This window comes from Bombus pascuorum, chromosome 1, assembly GCF_905332965.1.
Source record: "Bombus pascuorum chromosome 1, iyBomPasc1.1, whole genome shotgun sequence".
NCBI lineage: Eukaryota > Metazoa > Arthropoda > Insecta > Hymenoptera > Apidae > Bombus > Bombus pascuorum.
In genome coordinates, this window is record NC_083488.1 from 6,246,519 (window position 1) to 6,264,164 (window position 17,646).

Below are 17,646 nucleotides of genomic sequence, written 5' to 3' on the forward strand. Positions count from 1 at the left end.
TAATACATATCCGATTCTGACGTTTTGTGGAAATACCTGTTTTCTAGTATATCCGTAAAGTATATTTTAATTACTCCTCGTCCTATTGCAACCGATTATAACACAAGTTTCATGAAATTATAATATTCATACCTTATTCCCTTTTTCAATGTAGTCGGATATAAATTATATAATTCTTGAGTATACAAATTTGTTTCATAAGAGAATGGAATCAAATTAAAATAATTGATGAAACGAAGTTGTTTATAGAAACCTAGTGACAGATAGTGTAGAAATGTGCACACTTCACTTGATTTACAAGAAATTTATATACAATTATTTTTTATTGCATGAAAGCGACCAATTTCCCTATAAAGAAAGCGTTCTGTTGTATCGCGTTTAACAATCTATACGGAACTCCGTGAACAAGTGCGTGTTTGTTTCATCATGTTTCATGATGTGCGTGCTTTACATCACATCAACATTCAGAAGGTTATTGTCTTTTTCTATTGTATATTGAACGTGTATCACACTTATGTACGTCTAAAATTGATCCATTGTTTTTCGTGACATATCTTTATTGATTATTTTCGCAAGTTTGGCGTTTCGTAATAATTATAATCGTTTCCATCAAGAATATTTTCACATTATTGTTTACAATAACTTTTATACGCAAGCCTGAACAGTTGTCGGTGATTTATACACATATGTATGTTACATTATCTATCGACTATACTATTTACTCTTTATCTTTGTTATATCTTAATAATAAATCTCCAATACATCTCTAATATTCCATAATCATCGAATTGCAACAACTCGTTCTCTGAAAGAAAATTTTATTCCACTAAACCGATTAATATCAGAAGTTTTACCATTAATCGTGATGTGAAAACATTACGTATTATAAAATATAAAGATAAATCACTCTGTTTGTTTGCACCTATTTTGTATAAGTTTGTTTTTCACGTTCGTTACTCACGCTAATAAACCTATTAATTATTAGTCCCTATTACGTTATTTACGTTATTACATTTCCTGGTTATATTTTGTCAATATATCGACGCGGGCAATGTATATTTCCTTATATATCTCTCGAAGTTTAACGGCCAGTTTTAATGAGTCCGAGATTCAACGCGATACACCATGGAATTTAATGCCAAGAACGAAAGTATGTCGCACGACGAGATACACGGAAGGTTTTACGATATTTACCTGTATGTTCGTTATGGTGTTATATTCTTTCGAGGCAAGACCATGGTATATACTTACATGGAAGTGTAAGGTGGAACGTTGCGAAAGAAACGCGATCGCTTTCGGGCGTAATGCGCAACGTTTACTCGTAAGACTGTTATGTCTACACGGAAGTTGCTTAACAATGTGATTTTAATAAATTGTTACTCGTGAATTTGCGGTACGCGTAAATCGCATTTAGCATAACCACTGTTTCGTTCACGTTCGGTGAACTCCTAAATTTGTCAAAATGACGGACGAATAGCAACGTAACTCTTTGCATTTACGTCTAAGCGATAACATACCGAATTTTTAAACTGTTTGTAAAACGATAGACGCCGTAACTTATCGTGTTCTTCCTCAAGTAATTGTCAAAATGTATAGAAAATAATTTGAGAAATCACGAACAACATTAGTAGAAGATTAAGTGATAGCGATAAATGGAAATAAATAGCAGTGAATCATGGTCATCCAAAATGTGTCGCGATTGTACGGCAGTCGCGAAAGAGGTTGAGAACCTGTAGGAAAAAGAAGCTCTTTTCTTGTTACGGGATTCCAAAGGAACTCTACGAACCCAATTATATCACGATGCCTCTGGTATTTGTCTCGATCCGGTGACAGGAAGATAACGTTAAATCATCTAAGAAAATAAAGCAGCTCTATTTATAAAATTTCTGTTAAGTAGGTCTGCAATTTTATTCGAGAAATCTATATCATCTCTATAAAAACGAAGTTGTGAGATATTTTTTCACTGGACTTTATGCTCGTTTAAATTGAATGCATTGTTATCCAGTGACGATTGAAGGTAATATGTTTCTTGTCTTCATGGTAATTACATTCAGAATTATCATAAATAATTAGAACACTGAATATATAAATAAGTGCCTTTCAGGATACGTGTGTTATCATATAATAAGGGAGATATAAATCTATACGCTTGCTAATGTTCTGCGGTAACTGCAGTCCACTTATTAATTTTAATAAAAGATAACGTTAATAAGGTCGCATTTCAATAATTATTACTGCAGAAATTCAATCGTATGAAACGTTATAATTTTCTTACTTACAAATTGACCTCGGTATCTTGGTGTAGCAGAACATTTCCATCTGTCTAATCTTGTTTTTGTGATGACACTGAGTCCGATCACCATCGAATTTTGGAAATTTTTAAATATTTAGATTTAGTACCTTTCCGGGCGTCTTTGTCGACAAACGTCCACGCACTGACAAAGACAGTTCAATTTGTCGCAGACTTTTTCGAACCGTTTTGAAATCTTCGAGTGATAACTACTGCTGGTTGCTTCTACTAACAGATAAGATAGTTTGTGTGAAGACACAATTGTCTGTCATTTGACTTAGGGTGATTTGCTGCAACAAACTTGTTTCCAAGCCAGTTAACTTAATTTTGTTAGTGGCATAAATAACCACGTCATTTTATACGCCGATTAGTGGACTAATTAGAAATTTCTCATGTATCTATACTGTGCTAGACCTCAACCGGTTTACGATTTGCTAGTATTTTTTTAAATTTGACCACAGGTGTAGTGCATACGCTGCGCGGTTAAATATATGTATATATGTATATAACAAGATAATAAGTCAAAGTATAATCCTATTCAATGCCTAGAGAGACAAAGAATAAAGAGAGATAAAGATTTCAATTTTAAATCTTCTTTCTTGTTAAATATAATATCTCTAACTTTTAATTGAAAATAATAAATTGGTTTCTTTATTTACAAACTTTTTGGGAAGGAAAACTCTATTTATATTATATTCTTCTCGATACTAGATCTCGATTTTAGAACCATTTCTCCATTACATATTTCAAGGTTTGTTCTATTAACAATAAATTTCTATCTTGCAATTTCATTATTGATCGAAGCAGTAGTAGCGGACACGTTTCTATAGTTCTGGAACTACTTTCAGTTTTGTTAGAATGTATCAGCCTCGTCCGCTTATTACTAATAGTCGATAATTATCGACTATTGATGTTGGTTATAAGCAACGTTCTTTTGTCTCGAACAAGTCGTGCAAATCGCCTAATTACTCGGTCGTTCGTACCTTTTATCGTATAGTCGGATTAAACGGTTCACGGAAGGATCTTCTGCTCAGCAGAAGCTAACGGAAACTCGTTTCCCCTTTACGTGTATGGTGTGTGAAATACTTTCGGATCATCAACTAGGGTTGTCTCGTTACGCGTATATAAGATGTGTAAAGAACGACTATTATCAAATTGTATTTTTGAACATTACATTCATCTCGTTATTTGTTTTTGCTGATGTATTCTGGTAAACACTTTTTCAATTCGTTTAATTAGTTTCTCTATGATTTGTTAATTTTTTTTCTAATTTACCATCTTTGTGCCTTGACTGTTTTATTTTTTCCTCATTTGTTATGTTTCTATGCTTGCAATTGGGAGAAGGAAATTAATTCTCTGTTTTAGAATTGGCTTCGCGTTGATACTTTTTCATTTCCTCTTTATCCTTTGCTGTTAACTTTACACCTAATCAGCATAATATATTTTTCGCAAATAAATACTGGTTTTTAGTGTGACGTTAATATTATTCTTTTTAATGATATCGACGATACCTGCAAGATATATGCGACTATCGGAGGGACAACTGCTGTCGCATTCACTGTCTTCTGATTTCGATTCTCCTAAGGCTTTACGAGACGACCTTTCCGTATAGGGTTTTGTACAGATTCTTTTTCTTCCGCGGCTTTTCCGTTGGCTCATGTAAGTCTGGCTTGTTGCTATCACAGAAATGCGTAATATGAACGAGAATTGAAATTATTTCTGCTCCTTTAATTAATATTATTGACGTAATTGCGCTAGCTTGCAAAGGAACGATTAAATGTAAATAGTCTTATGTAAAATGTAAAAGGTGGTATAAAGCATTAATAAAGTAAGTTCATTGCAAAAATGATTTGCATTAACACAGCTAGCAGTTGAACAAATGTGCAAGATATCTTTGATAGAAACGAATGTGTTAAAAATTAGAAAAGTGTGTATGTCGTTTAAAAGAATGTTTACATTGAAAAGATCGTTACTTTCATCTTACCTGGGCGTTCCGATATAATATCCACTTTAGATACACTAAGTCCTAAGCAACCAATATGACGTGGATTAAGAAGGAATTCCCTCTCCTCTATCGATGGTTTTATACATCCCAGCACTAGCTCTGCGAACGAAACCCGTTTAACGAGTTTCCTAATAAATTTCTTTGGCTTCTTTCTTTTCTTCTTTTTTCTGCATTTTCGATATTTCACTTTCATCACGGTTTTAGGCATAACTTCTTCTATCTCGGCTTCATTGATACAATCAGTCACTAGTTTTCTGCGTCTTCGTTTTTTGATTTCTTTCTTCGTTTCCTTTGATTCTTTTGCTCGTTCCTCTTTCCATTTTTTGTATTTTCGACAATCGGCTTTACGACGAAGATCCATATTTTATATAAAGGTAAGTTTATAACAATGCCAATCTTTTCAAGAGTTCAATGTGTGTTGTATTGAGAAGTGAGATAGGTAAATTAGGATGCGCCTATTTACATCTTTGTATGGGAATATTCTGATTGATTTTTGATAATCATGATTCACTTGCTACGGTAAGTCCATGTTGAGTTTTTAAGAGGTTCCTCTGGTGTGGAGTTTACGTGGATGCATTTTGTCAGGTCTATGAATTTATTAGAAGAACCATGTTAAACTTTCTCGCTTGTTTTTCGCTTGAGATACATGTAACATTGTATGCAATTTCTGTACATAGTAAACTTCATACTATATTTTGTATAATTTTTGACAGATAATTTACCAAGCATGGCAAAATTTTAAGTAACGTAGAAAGTACCGAAAATGTTAAAATATTATCACTTCCTATTAGAAATAATCGTGTAAATGCACAAAATTATTTGATACAATTTTTTCAAGAAAATGTAGATTATATGCTAAATTAAGTGTGAACTTAAAATGCTACAACCTTTCTTTCATGATTCCTGCTGTCTTAGAATCGTTCAAATTCCATTGTATAAGCCAGTAACTTAGTAATTAAGCACAATGGTTCAAAAAGATTTGAAATCAAAATCAGGGCCCGACGTAAACCGAAAGAAGCAAGTACAAAAACATAAATTGAAGCAACTCGCAGAATGCGACGAGATTGTTTCTTCGGAAACTGTGAATGCTATCGGTCGAGTCACAGATGTTGTTCGAGCCGCTGATGACAATGCACCGAGTAGCGATGAGCTTGACGAAGATCTCGAAGAGCAGCACAAAGACCTAAATTTGCATCTCGATTTGCCAAATGATACGTATTCCCTGACCGCGATCAAGCCAGAGCTTCCAACCTGTGTTAGATATGGTGTTCGTGAAGGGATGACTCATATTAACATGCCAAAGTTTTCACCATTGTCCAGGGGTCATCAGGTAAATAAAATTTTAGGGATCATCGTAAATTTAGTTGTATCACAATTGAGGAATTTGAAAATTCACCGAAGTTACTTTCGTTGAATGGATTGTCTTTGCAGATCTAGAAACTCTTTTGACAAAATATTGGTAGCATATGAAGACTACAGAAGAAGAGCATGACAAGCAATTTAAAAATTCGATAATCAATTCCACGTAACCAAAATTATCCATTTATTTGATCAGAGAACGAAACATGTCTTTCTGCAGCCTGTCAAACATTAAAAAAATCATTACTCGTTTGATTTTGCAGAAAATTTCACATATTTGTCAGCTATTTTCAGGAAACTTGCCATCGAATGACAGCAAAATCAAGAAATCAACTAAAAATTGTCTTGTCATGGTCATCTAATAATATATCTGTAATTAAAATAATTTTATATAATATCTGCAATTTAAGATAATCATTTTAACTATTAGGCTCTACCATTATTAAATATTTCACGATCATAGTATTACGTACTATGCAGTTATAATATTAAACTTGCACAACTTAAAACAAATTATCACAAACTTCATCTATTCATTTAATGGTTATCGCTTGAAAGAGCTTTCTTTTGATCAAATTCAACGAAATCGCAGGGTTTATGCAATTTTATCTACTTAACATACCTGCAAGGATGCAATCATAATCGATGCAAGAGACTTTCTGTCGCAACTTATCGCTGCTATCCATTATTTCGATGATAGGGTGGAGCAACAGCGATCGCGGCGTTTGCGACAACAACAGTTTATAAATCCCGTTGTTGGAACGAGGCGGTTATCGATCAGATTATCGAAGATGGAGATACGTTTTATTGTGAATCATATAAAGACATAAACACGGATGATCGACGAATGCTGTCGATCCTCGATTTAAAGAGGACTATATGCGTGCAAGGCAAGTTGACCGTTAACGTCAGCATCGAGGAGGCTGCATACGCTGGCAAATTTCGCTCCACAGAGGTGACGGAATTGCATTTGGTCAAAGCCTTGGATTTATTCTTCAAACGCTACAACGCTGGTATTTTGGCGTCATCAGTATTGAACGTGGCGATTTGGAAAGACTCGAAGTATTATAATCTGTTCGATGGTCAGCCAAGGAAAGAGAATTGCGAACCAGCAGATGATGGAGCCAGTGGAACAGCTAAGCTGTTTTTAGTCAAGGACCTAATAGGACTTCTTTTTATTATCCTCGAGAAGAGCAACGTGAAGAACGAGCCTTTCGTTCTTTACGCGATAGCGATTAGTGGCGTGGATCATTACACTCAACCAGTGGATGCTGAGAAGCAGGAAAGAGCCAATCATAGAGCACAAAGGCGACCGAGTGGTTATAAAATGCAGGAGAAGTACCGAGCTGTGGTCCAAGGCTCTTATCACGTTACACATCCTGTAATTCCAGCCCCACTTCGTAATCGCACATTCCTGATTATAGCTCTGGCAGCTCTGGTCTATTCGCGACTGGTGAATGCCAATAAGTGGACCAGTGCTCTGATCGATCTAATTTTTAATCAATCCAATATATACTTCGTCGATCTGGTACGCGTTCTCGATAAAGATTTGGATGAAAAAGAGTTCGAGCTTCGTTTGGACGATATCATGGGTGACATCATTCTCGGAGCATACTCCGCAAAAGTGAAAATTCGAACGAACGTTGTCCCAGGTCACGGACAGAAAAAAGGTAAACTCGGGATTGACGATGGTATACGCGAGTTCTTTCAGACTCAAGTGACTGGTCTGCTCGAGATAAAGAATTTCTTCTATGCAATTTGGAGACACGACGACACGTACTACTTCATGGATCCCTTTGCCTGTGACGAAGAAGGATTCCGAAGTAGTTCGGCTGAGATAGATGGTTCAGCGAATCCTGGGGAAGCTGCCTGTGTGACGATGAACAGCTCGATCAATCAAGTGGTGGAGACCATTATGGAGAACACGGGTAGTAGGGACAGAGATCCTTTTGTGATCCACGGGGTCCGAGTCCTATACGTGAAGACTGGAACAACACCTGGCGGTCCTTTGGAGAAGGTGATCTATCGAGAGAAAGGTACGAACCGCAGGCCGCAGCCATTACCGTCATTACCGACGGTCAAGGACGACGCGTTAAAGCTGAACGGAGTGGTCGATATGAAACCGAGAATACGACCGGATGTGGATAAAATGAGAGACGTGGGAGTCCAAGTTCCAGATCTACTAACAGACGCGGAGAATTACATGATGACGGATGACGAGCCTACAACTTACGTAATCGTGCCACCTGACGAGAAGAAGGAGCCTGAGGAAGAACTTTGGGGAGAAGAAGAAGAGGAAGAAGAAGAAGAAGATATAAAGAGATTGCGGGCGGAAGCTGGCGACATTACAGAAGAAGAAGAGGAGGAAGAAGGTCCTGAAATAATCGAAGAGAAAGAGCCTGTTGAAGAACCAGTCGTGAAGTTAGTCAAGGGTTACAAAGTGATAAATCCTAATCGTTTGATCCTTCAGGGTTCGAAGAACTGTTTGGACGAAAATTTTGACGAATGGTCGAGGGGAAAGCAAGGACTGATAGCAGCTCTCACGGTTTTGGCTTATAGAAGATTGAAGAATCCCACCAAGTGGCGAAACATGGATATCGATCAACTGGTCGACGTCAGCAACAGAATTTTCGACGAGATTATAGATTGGATTAGAAAGGGACGTCCTAAGATGAGAGATCCCGAAGAAATAGTTGAAGAAGAAGCGGAAGAAGAGGAAGAGGAAGAAGAAAGAGAAGGTGAAGTTGAAGAGAAATTGTTACCTAAACCAAGTCACTTGGATATGACGATGTTACCCCACAGAATGAAAATGGGAGAGAACGACGTGTTCTTTAAGACGAAGATGAAAATTATTCAAGGTGAAGCGAGTCCTTTGGCAAATCTTGCAGAGGCTCTCGAATGTTACTTCAACCGATATCCAGAATTAATCCTGGAGAACAAGAAACTGATGTACGGTATTTGGAAAGAGGGCTCGAACTTCTTCATGTTCAATCCATACGGAAGTGACACAGAGGGTTGGCGTCTTCGCGACTATCCTGCTTCATTTGCAGTAGTAGCTAGTTTAAACGAATTAATCGATCTTCTTTACGGCGTGTTGGAATTCAACGATCCTTCCTTTATAATTCACTTCGTCGGACTGGACTCGATACAACCTGGCCTTTATACTACTGAGGAGGAAATAATACTCCCAGAAGATACCGTGGTCGAGCAATTCAAAACGAGATTTCTACCGATCACGGACGACGATCTAGAAAAGTTACAGGCTGAATTAAAGGATGCAGAGGAAGTTGAGGAAGAACCAGATGTCGTAGACGTGGAGGTTATGGGCGAAGGAGAGGAAGAGGAGGAGGAAGAGGAAGAAGGTAGGAGACCTGTGAGAAAGTTATACGAGGAAGAGGAAAAGCCTTTAATCGATCCATTGTTAGAGGCTCAGGAACAAGATCAACCTGACGCACCCTATCGTTTGAACCTAATTCTACTTACGTCCAACATGAAGGTCTTTGACGAAAACGAAGAAACCATCGATCAGGTGCACGAACAGATAGCCTTAGAGAAGTTAAAGTACAATCATCCTCCTCCTTACGTTATGCCATCCAGTAAAACATTGTTGAAGCTTTTGGAAGCAAAACGAGCAAAAAGATCCATTCCATCTTTAGTATCGAGATTCTCCATAGACTCCAGATTAGATGTAAAAAGGAAAGGCGGAATTTCTATGATTATCTTGGCTAAGTCGACGATGATCGTACCGTCAGGGGTATTGGAGGAAGCGAAACCTTCAAAAATGATTAAACTGTCTCCGAAAAAATATTTATACTCTAGAATTTTGCCAATCTGTCTGATGCCTCTGAGAGCTATTAACGACATGTATATACAAGATGAAGATCTTGCCACGGCTATCCGATTAGAAGATCTACGGAGGATGGAGGAAGAGCAAAGGAGGGCTGAAGAATATGTTCAAGAGCCTGTACCGGAAGTACCTGTGGGAGTTCGTATACGACCAACGTTGATACCACTCGGACCGATTATTAAAACGCCAATTCCTGAAAAGAGGACGATTACCTGTATTGAAAAGAAGAAACGTAAATGTCTGTTAAACAAAGCTGACGAAGGCGACGCTTTGATGGAAAAGGTTCTCTGCAATACGGAGGATCTATTGTTAGAACTGTTCTTCCCTGACTTTAAAACAAAGGATCAGGTTCGTTTTAGAATAGTTATTATAGAATGGAAGTTTATATGTTTATTTACGATGTTTTCGTCGTCGTTATAACAGACAGAACCAAAAGTTGCGGAGGCCAAAATTTCTGAACTTACTAAACCGATGGAGTCTGAAACGACGACGATTAAAAGGAACACAGTGGGCAATCAAAAGAAAAAGTCTGTGCATGATTCGCGTGGTTTAAAAGTAAGCTCCATTCTTTAAGTGAAATAATGATTCGTTTAAATTAAATATCAAACAGGAAATAATTATTATAAACTATTGTATGAATATTACTTATTTTTATTCTAAGCTAACGCAAGATGGAATCCGAATACTTCATGGTAACATATGTTTCAAAAATCGCGACGAAGTCCAAATCTGTCACTTCAAATCTTGTTTCTTTACCGCTCTACTGTGTATTTTGGCGAAGATCAAACTGGATCCAGATCGTTTCTCCGGGAAGATTCTAGATCAACTCATATTTCTCGGAGACAAGATCTATCAACAAACGGGGAAGCTACGGTATAAACCATATCGATGGTTCCATCATATCGAAATTCTCGACACGGTTTACAACGTGATCACGAAGCAGGCTGTTTACGCGGATCCTAAGAACTGCAAGGACGACGAGCTTGAATTCATACTGGACAATTTCTTCGAGAAAAATATGACCGGAATCATCGTGTTCATCAATTGCTCGTACGCCTTTTGGACGGCCAACGACAGATATTATTTGTACGATCCTTACCCCTGTGATGAGAAGGGGAATGTTTCAGAGGAAGGTTACTCCTGTCTTATGGAATTTTGCAACAAGAACGAGATGATAGATAAGATCGAGGCTAACGTCGGTGAAAATATTAAGAAACCCTATCGGATATACACGATATGTATAGCTCACATGGAGATGAGAAAGAGAGCGAAGAAGAAACGAAGAAAAAAGTGGGATCATTGCGTGGAGAAGCAAGTCGAAGAAGTTCGCATTGAGGAGCCCTCGGAAATGGAAGTATCCACTAACGCATCAGAAGCATCTCTAATCGAGTCGGCCGACTGGGTGAAACAAGAATCGAAAACTAGTCTCGTATACGATATGACGATTCCTGGTTTCGCTCCTATTAAACATTATAACGCCTCGATGTTCGACGTGGACGTTCTGGAAAATGAAATCACCGCTCCACTATTGGCACCTTTTAAAAAATCTTCCGTAAGGGAATCGGAGAAGGTGGAGGATGAGTTCGAGGCGGTGAAACTGTTGGTCAGGAGGAAAGTTTACGACAAAAGGTTCAAGCCGCACACAGCAATCACTACTCCTTTGGATCTTTGTATTATGGCTTGGTCGTTGATTCACGATCCAGTTACCTGGTCTGTTAGGACGGTAAAGGGACTGTTCGAGGCGAGTGCCGACTATACTTTCGACAGCATGTTGGCCGCGGAAGATTCTACGGTCAGTGAAATGACTGATGGTTTATTACCCGAGTTTGAGATAGCCAATTATGTGTTTCGAGTGGTGTTCGTGCCTCTGCACTATGGAACCTTGTACAGTATCGAAGGTTGGAATCTCTCGATGTCCTTGCAGAAAGTGTTCGACACATTCAGCTACACGGGCGCGATTATAATTTGCGGCGATTCTCATATGGGTGTTTTAAAGAAGGATGAAAATCATTTTGCTTGGTGGACAATTAGAAGAACGAAAAAATTGAGGATCGTTACTTCTATAGATATGAAGGAATTTTTAAAGTTGATCGTTCAGGAGATCGATCAACCCGAGGAGACGGTTTTCATGATGAGAGTAATTACGGTTTCTTATGCCCAGAAAGTTGATCCTGACTGTAACGATACAAAAGGTCTTCATGAGCCAGTGATACCAATCAGCTCGCTGGCAGAAATTCATAGAATGCCAGCTAAACCTTACGATCTCGAGGCAATATTTAGGCCTACCGTACCAGAATCAAATAAACCGATCTTTATACAGGGAACGGTTGCCCTGAACAATAGAGATACTATGACCGAACCGAGAGTTAAAAGATGTTACTTTGTCGCTGCTTTAGCGGTAATGGTGAAAAGAGATATCATTCAAAGTCCCATGCCAGGAATGATAGATAAAGTGATCGAGGTTGCTGAATCGGTTTATAGAGAATTTTCGGAGCCCAAGTTTCATACGGAACACATTTTGCGTAATGTTACTGTGATGAATAGAATCTTCGATTTTCGTGACTGTGCATCTCCTTTGGTAACGCTTACGCTAAACCCTCGAACTTTGAGAACCGACTTTTACGCTCAGGTTAGCAAATTTACGTTTAGTTTCTTACGTTAGATTAGCGCATATGAAATGTCGTTTTCCCAAGATTACCCTCCCACTTTATCCTATTTTTTAAATATTCAATGTTGAAAAAGCATTTCATATGGTGGTTTACAAAAGTATTCGAATTTATAAGAACTTTTTATGAATAGATATATTATGTGTATTCTAATTGTATGATGGAATTTAAAAATAATTTATATAACGCATACGATGTATAGAAAAGTTTCCTACGACAAGCCTTCAAATACTTTTTTGTCAACCAGTGTACGTACTAATCTAACGCGTTAATTAAATCACACAATGAAAATCGCTTTTATTCCCATCCATCACAGGTAAGGAAGCATTTGCGAAAATATTTTAAAACGTACTCAAGTGGAATTCTGCATTTCACCAACTGCTGTTACGGTTTCTGGTATTCGAGAGCCACGAACGCGTATTACTATTTAGATCCTTACCAGTGCAATGAAAAAGGGAGGAAAGTTTCAAGCGGTGGTAAAGCTTGTCTGTGTATCTTCCCCAGTATTTGTCAGATGGTGAGAAACATGTGCTTTAATCAGTTCGAAGACACCTCAGGCTTCTTTATTCATCGTCTGCACGTGGACTCGGTAAACGTGCTATCGTTCAAAACGTTCAAGGAAGATCCTATGTGGTTGTACCTGGATTATCATTGGAACTTCAGACACGCTCCGGATATCGTAAAATCAAGTAGCAAGAAGAAAAAACAAGTGGAAGAGCCGGAAAAGAAAAATGTCAAGCAATTCTGGAACAATTATGCTGTCGAGGTGTCTAATCTTATCTATTCGGTTTGGGGAACCATTGGCTCTTACGATTCTAGATTCGGTGATCGGGCTGGAAAGAATCAGGCAGCCATTTGCGTGGCTGTCTTGGCCATGCAATATCTCAGTCATCCGTCGAGATGGGGTCCAGCCATTTTGGATTCAGCCGTGATCTGCGGAGACTCTTATTATACGGAAAGCTTAAGAAGCTCCATCCAAAAATGTGCCAAGCATTTCAACAGGTTCAATTTACAAACCTCCTTCAAGATCTTTCCCCACTTGTGGACTATTGACTTCAGAGATGGTATTTGTGGAATTTTATACGGTGCTCGAAATAGGATGACTCTCGCGACTGCACTGATGAAAGCTTTCGAAGAGTCACCGAACGTTCTCGTCGAGTGCAACAAAATCACGTTAGCAGCCCTTGCGGCGAAAGATGGATACTACGTCGCTGATCCCTGTTGGGTCGGTCCACCCTTGTTCAACAAGGACCATGGAGCGATCTACGTCCTTCGTTGTAAGAACATGAACTCCTTGGTCTACGCGGTGATCAAGATGCTTAACACTAATCAGAGACTCGATTTCCGTTTGACTCCTATCATGTTCACGTTTGAACAGGAGGACTTTAACTTTGTTGAAGGAAAGAAACGTGAAGCGAAGAGGAAGGTCTTCTTGGATCCTATTAGAACTGCTCCAGGGAAAGTCACTGATCCTGGTATGCCTATACCAGGCGCTCACACGGCCCCAGACGGGGTTTCTTATCTCACGTATCGCAAAAATCTTGAAATGGGCATTAATAGAGGCCACGAACTGGAGAATCCTGAGTTGCCTTCGGTAGAGCCAGTGTTGGAGAAGGATAACATGACCAGCACGCTCATTAGTACCACCTGGCATCTGAATCTCGGTCAGGCCGCTCCCTTGGAGAAATCTACGCCTGTGTTCGAACCTGGGCTGATTCAACATGTGCCGGAACAGTGCGAGGCACGGGTCGTTGATTCATTCGAGCCAACTCGCCACGTGCAAATGTCTATCAGTGACCTACTGGCAGCCTGTGACGATTATCCAAGAGTGGTAGATTTCACTGGCGAACCTGCTCCGCAGTTAAGACCGCTGGAATGCGCCGCCGCGCGTAGTTTTCTTAGCGACGCTACTCGTCGAGAATTTCGTGCTCAGACCGCGGACATGGCCAGTGAAGTTTATAAAACTTACAAACATCGGCTTCCCAAGATAGCAAAGGAACGATCAGCCGCCGGCGATAGCGGAATACCCGTCGAAGACATTCATCCCATCACCGAGGAGGAAATGGAAGTGAAGCAGAATTCTCCTGACACCGAGGCAGAGACGGAGGGCACGGAAGATGAAACGTTTACAGAAACGGAAGCTACGGAAACGGAAGCTACTGAAACCGTGGAAGACGACTAATGCATTGATAATTGTAACAAAATTCTGAATTATTGTATTTGGGTAATTTATTTTATTTGCTTCGTCAAGGATTTTAAAGGAAGCCAGGTCAGTGCTTAATCTCTAGCATTTTGTAAGGTCTGTTGTTCTATTATGTGATATTTAAATGTAGTCGGCATTATTTTGTAGCTAATGATTTTTTGATGAGACGTCTTTAAATTCTTGTAAGTAAAGGAGTACTTGTTGTACGAGTGTTGTTAGACGTGATTTTGATTTAATAAATCACATGGATTTTAAACTTTAGATATTTTATGTTTTATTGGATCTCGATGTAGGTATTTGTGGTTAATAGAATATCCATAGAGAGATATTGTAAAAAATTTAGTATGATTTAATCTCGCATTCCATGTTGTTTAACGTACCACGTTTGTTTCTACAGATACTTGCTCGTTTATGCAGTCTGGGATGTAATACAGAGAATTGATTTAGATACACATCTAGTTCTTTATGATTTCTTAACAGTTACTGAGTATTGTCCTTCGTAATTCTGCAATCCTCCAATTTGAAATCCAAAATATGAAGCTGGTTTACCTTGGGCTCCATGATGTGGAACTTCTTAAAATTTCAAAATTCTGCAAGTCAAAGTTACTGTAAAATGAATATTCAAGAAAATGAAGAGAAACATTTATCTTATGGATAGAAGCACATTTTTCGTAATATAACATTTAATGATTAGATAAAAATCTACATCGACCAAGTCGTAATTTATTTGACAAAAAAGGTACAAATCAGTAAGAAAATTCTATAGTGGACGGCAATTAACATTAAAATTACAAACTTACAATAAAATTACAACATAATGATATATAAGTAATGTATATTATTTAAAAAAAATTTATTCTACGATGATAATGACACAGGTTTTAAGCTTAGAATGACACAAATATCAAGAGTTTCTTTAGTTATAATAAAACACAACTAACTTTCATAAGAAATTATACAAATATTTGTAATGTTAATCAATATTGAAATATGCGACGCAATTGGTATAATGATTTGTCGCATATAATGATCATTAATCCATATTTGTTATCGATACAAAATGAAATTAAAACAATTTATATAATATATAATATATCATTCAAGCATACAAAAATTCACAATATACAAACGCAGTGTACATCGTTTTAAAGCAGCTTGGTTCGTTTTCTGTTTGACATGATTCAAAATGACATGGACGCAGCAAAATTACTAGTTTACTTGCAATTATATCTCATATATAAAATGTAAAATATATTGCGCATCCTAAATCAATGAAAACATGTATAGAGTCAAAATTTGTCATTTATTTCAGCTATCAACATTTACTTTTATATATTTTACTCTGTTTCAACTTTCGTAAAATTCGATAGATTCGATAGTTCGTTAGCATCTTGCACGTATTCACAGCAGTTTATAGGAAGCAAACTTCTCAAGCGACTTTCAAACGAACAGCACGTACGATACAAATATTACATTTAGATTACATTTAAATGCGCGATAACAATATTAACAAGAAGATTTAAGTACGTGGAATCTCTGACTTTCTTTCACGTTTAATGCACTTGATTTTTGAGAACTTGATGCAATCATCGAAGATCTTTTGTTTGTCATGGAAAATATCGACCGAACGTATGAAGAGGCATTCATGAAATTTTACATATTCCGATAAAACGGGTTCTAATTTGCAAGTAAATTGTTACTTTCGCTTTTTCAATCTAGTAGTTGCAAGTGTAAAATTCCTTTATTTTTCTATCTTTTAGTCAAAAGTAATGAAAAATTACCGTAATTTATTTTACGATTAACGTTCAATGTTCCATCGATTTGTATTAATGAGTGAAAATTTCTATCGATCGATCGCCTTCGTACTCGTTTGCATCAAGTCCTATAAATCCTGACTTTTTTATTTTAATGTCGGTAGATATACAACGCGAAAGAAATACGCAATCAGACGTTGTCGTTGTATCCATAATACATTTTTACGACGACCATTTTATTTTTGCACACGAGGTATTTCATTTTGCTTGCCCAACTTCGGACGTTAGACCTTTCTCAACTTTGTATGGGAAATGGACGAGTATCAGAAGGCAAACGGTGTAACACTAATGGCTATGGTAACAAACGATTGTAGTATGTTACCGGTTGAAGACCGGTTCTTTGCTTCACAAAATTATGGTAAGTTAACAGATGTACTCGTGGCCTCAATAGTATAAAATCTAAACGATTCTACAAATACACTAATTCATTAAAGTAACTGAAAGTAAGTACAAATGAGAAAGTTACAATTTCGGTTGTTCTTCTGATTTGTAGAAATTATCAATGGTCTTCGGAAGTCTCCTCAATTCCACCCCTAAAATGTAGTTTCATTTTGATATTCGCAAAATTTATGAAAAATCGAACTTCCCTTTGTTAACTGTAGAACGACATTCCTCCGATAGTTAATTACGCGTTAAATCCTTTTCAATTTTGATAATCTTATGCGCGTACGGATTGAGAATCATCTAATGTAACCTACGAAATAATTCGTAAGAGAATAGAGGGAATGATAAAATAATAAGTAGAACGTTGGATCCTTTTCAGCCGAATGTAATTGCACGGTGAGACTCATTTCTGACGTATAATAATTATCACTTTTTATTATCATTTCTCATACTAAAAAATTCGCACCGTATGCTCTTACATCATATTACAAATAAATTAGAATATATAAATTCTAAATGATAGAACGGTTTCATATTCTCGTTGTTAGATCGTAAACTGAAAAGGATCGAAATAACACGTTTAATAATGGGTATAATAAAAAAACGTAAACGTTTGATTATTTTGTAAAAAGTTGCATCTTCTTGTACGAACGAACGAAGAGTTTATTCGTTGGGTGTTTGTTGCTGTTCTTCTGTCGCTGGTTTCGTGTATAAGATTTCGGCGTATTCCGTTTTGTCCTCGTTTAGACGACGTGGAACGCTTTGTTGTTGCTGCGTCAAGTCCAATTCTGCATAAACTATTCCTCCTTCGCCCGTGGTAGGATTGAGTTTAGTTTCTTGTGTAGCCGGCATTCCAGGCTGTAGCTGCGGAATTTAAACAATTTAATCAATTTCATCAAAAACTTGCTTTGTAGTTGCTTAGAAAATTTCGACAATTTTACATGGAAATTTACTTTAACCGTAAGGAACTTTTTTGCGATAATAACTTAAATTTAAATATGGTAAACTGTTAAACTTGTTAAAATAATTATACATATATGCATACGTAATATAATTAATGAGCATAAATTTTTAAAAA

At 37.4% G+C, this 17,646-nt stretch overlaps 3 protein-coding genes across 7 annotated transcripts in view; 1 reads left to right on the forward strand and 2 right to left on the reverse strand.

Moving 5' to 3' along the window:
• Nucleotides 1-3,715: 3,715 nt before the first annotated feature.
• Nucleotides 3,716-5,005, reverse strand: LOC132914625 (uncharacterized). Its single transcript, XM_060973878.1, has 2 exons — nt 4,275-5,005; nt 3,716-3,966 (listed from the first exon to the last, which is right to left on the reverse strand). The coding sequence occupies exons 1-2, from the start codon at nt 4,654-4,656 to the stop codon at nt 3,716-3,718; spliced, it is 633 nt and encodes a 210-aa protein (XP_060829861.1). The 5' UTR covers nt 4,657-5,005.
• Nucleotides 5,006-5,259: 254 nt separating this feature from the next.
• Nucleotides 5,260-14,564, forward strand: LOC132914629 (uncharacterized). The gene is made up of 5 exons (XM_060973893.1): nt 5,260-5,625; nt 6,355-9,864; nt 9,925-10,056; nt 10,163-12,130; nt 12,484-14,564. The coding sequence occupies exons 1-5, from the start codon at nt 5,260-5,262 to the stop codon at nt 14,347-14,349; spliced, it is 7,842 nt and encodes a 2,613-aa protein (XP_060829876.1). The 3' UTR covers nt 14,350-14,564.
• Nucleotides 14,565-15,071: 507 nt separating this feature from the next.
• The window catches only part of LOC132915736 (fasciclin-3), a 349,287-nt gene continuing 346,712 nt past the window's right edge, over nt 15,072-17,646 (reverse strand). For all 5 annotated transcript variants that reach the window (XM_060975614.1, XM_060975573.1, XM_060975712.1 and 2 more), the window contains one exon: nt 15,072-17,432. In XM_060975614.1, the coding sequence (XP_060831597.1) occupies nt 17,232-17,432 (201 nt within the window). In that variant the 3' untranslated portion in view covers nt 15,072-17,231. The remainder of the gene's footprint in view (nt 17,433-17,646) is intronic.

Coding starts and splice junctions, on each gene's coding strand:
- LOC132914625 (XM_060973878.1), bottom strand. CDS start 4,656: ATGGATCTTCGTCGTAAAGCCGATTGTCGAAAATACAAAAAATGGAAA. Junction 3,967..4,274: donor TATTATATCGGAACGCCCAG/GTAAGATGAAAG, acceptor TTTCTGTGATAG/CAACAAGCCAGACTTACATG.
- LOC132914629 (XM_060973893.1), top strand. CDS start 5,260: ATGGTTCAAAAAGATTTGAAATCAAAATCAGGGCCCGACGTAAACCGA. Junction 5,626..6,354: donor CATTGTCCAGGGGTCATCAG/GTAAATAAAATT, acceptor TTTCGATGATAG/GGTGGAGCAACAGCGATCGC. Junction 9,865..9,924: donor ATCAGGTTCGTTTTAGAATA/GTTATTATAGAA, acceptor TCGTTATAACAG/ACAGAACCAAAAGTTGCGGA.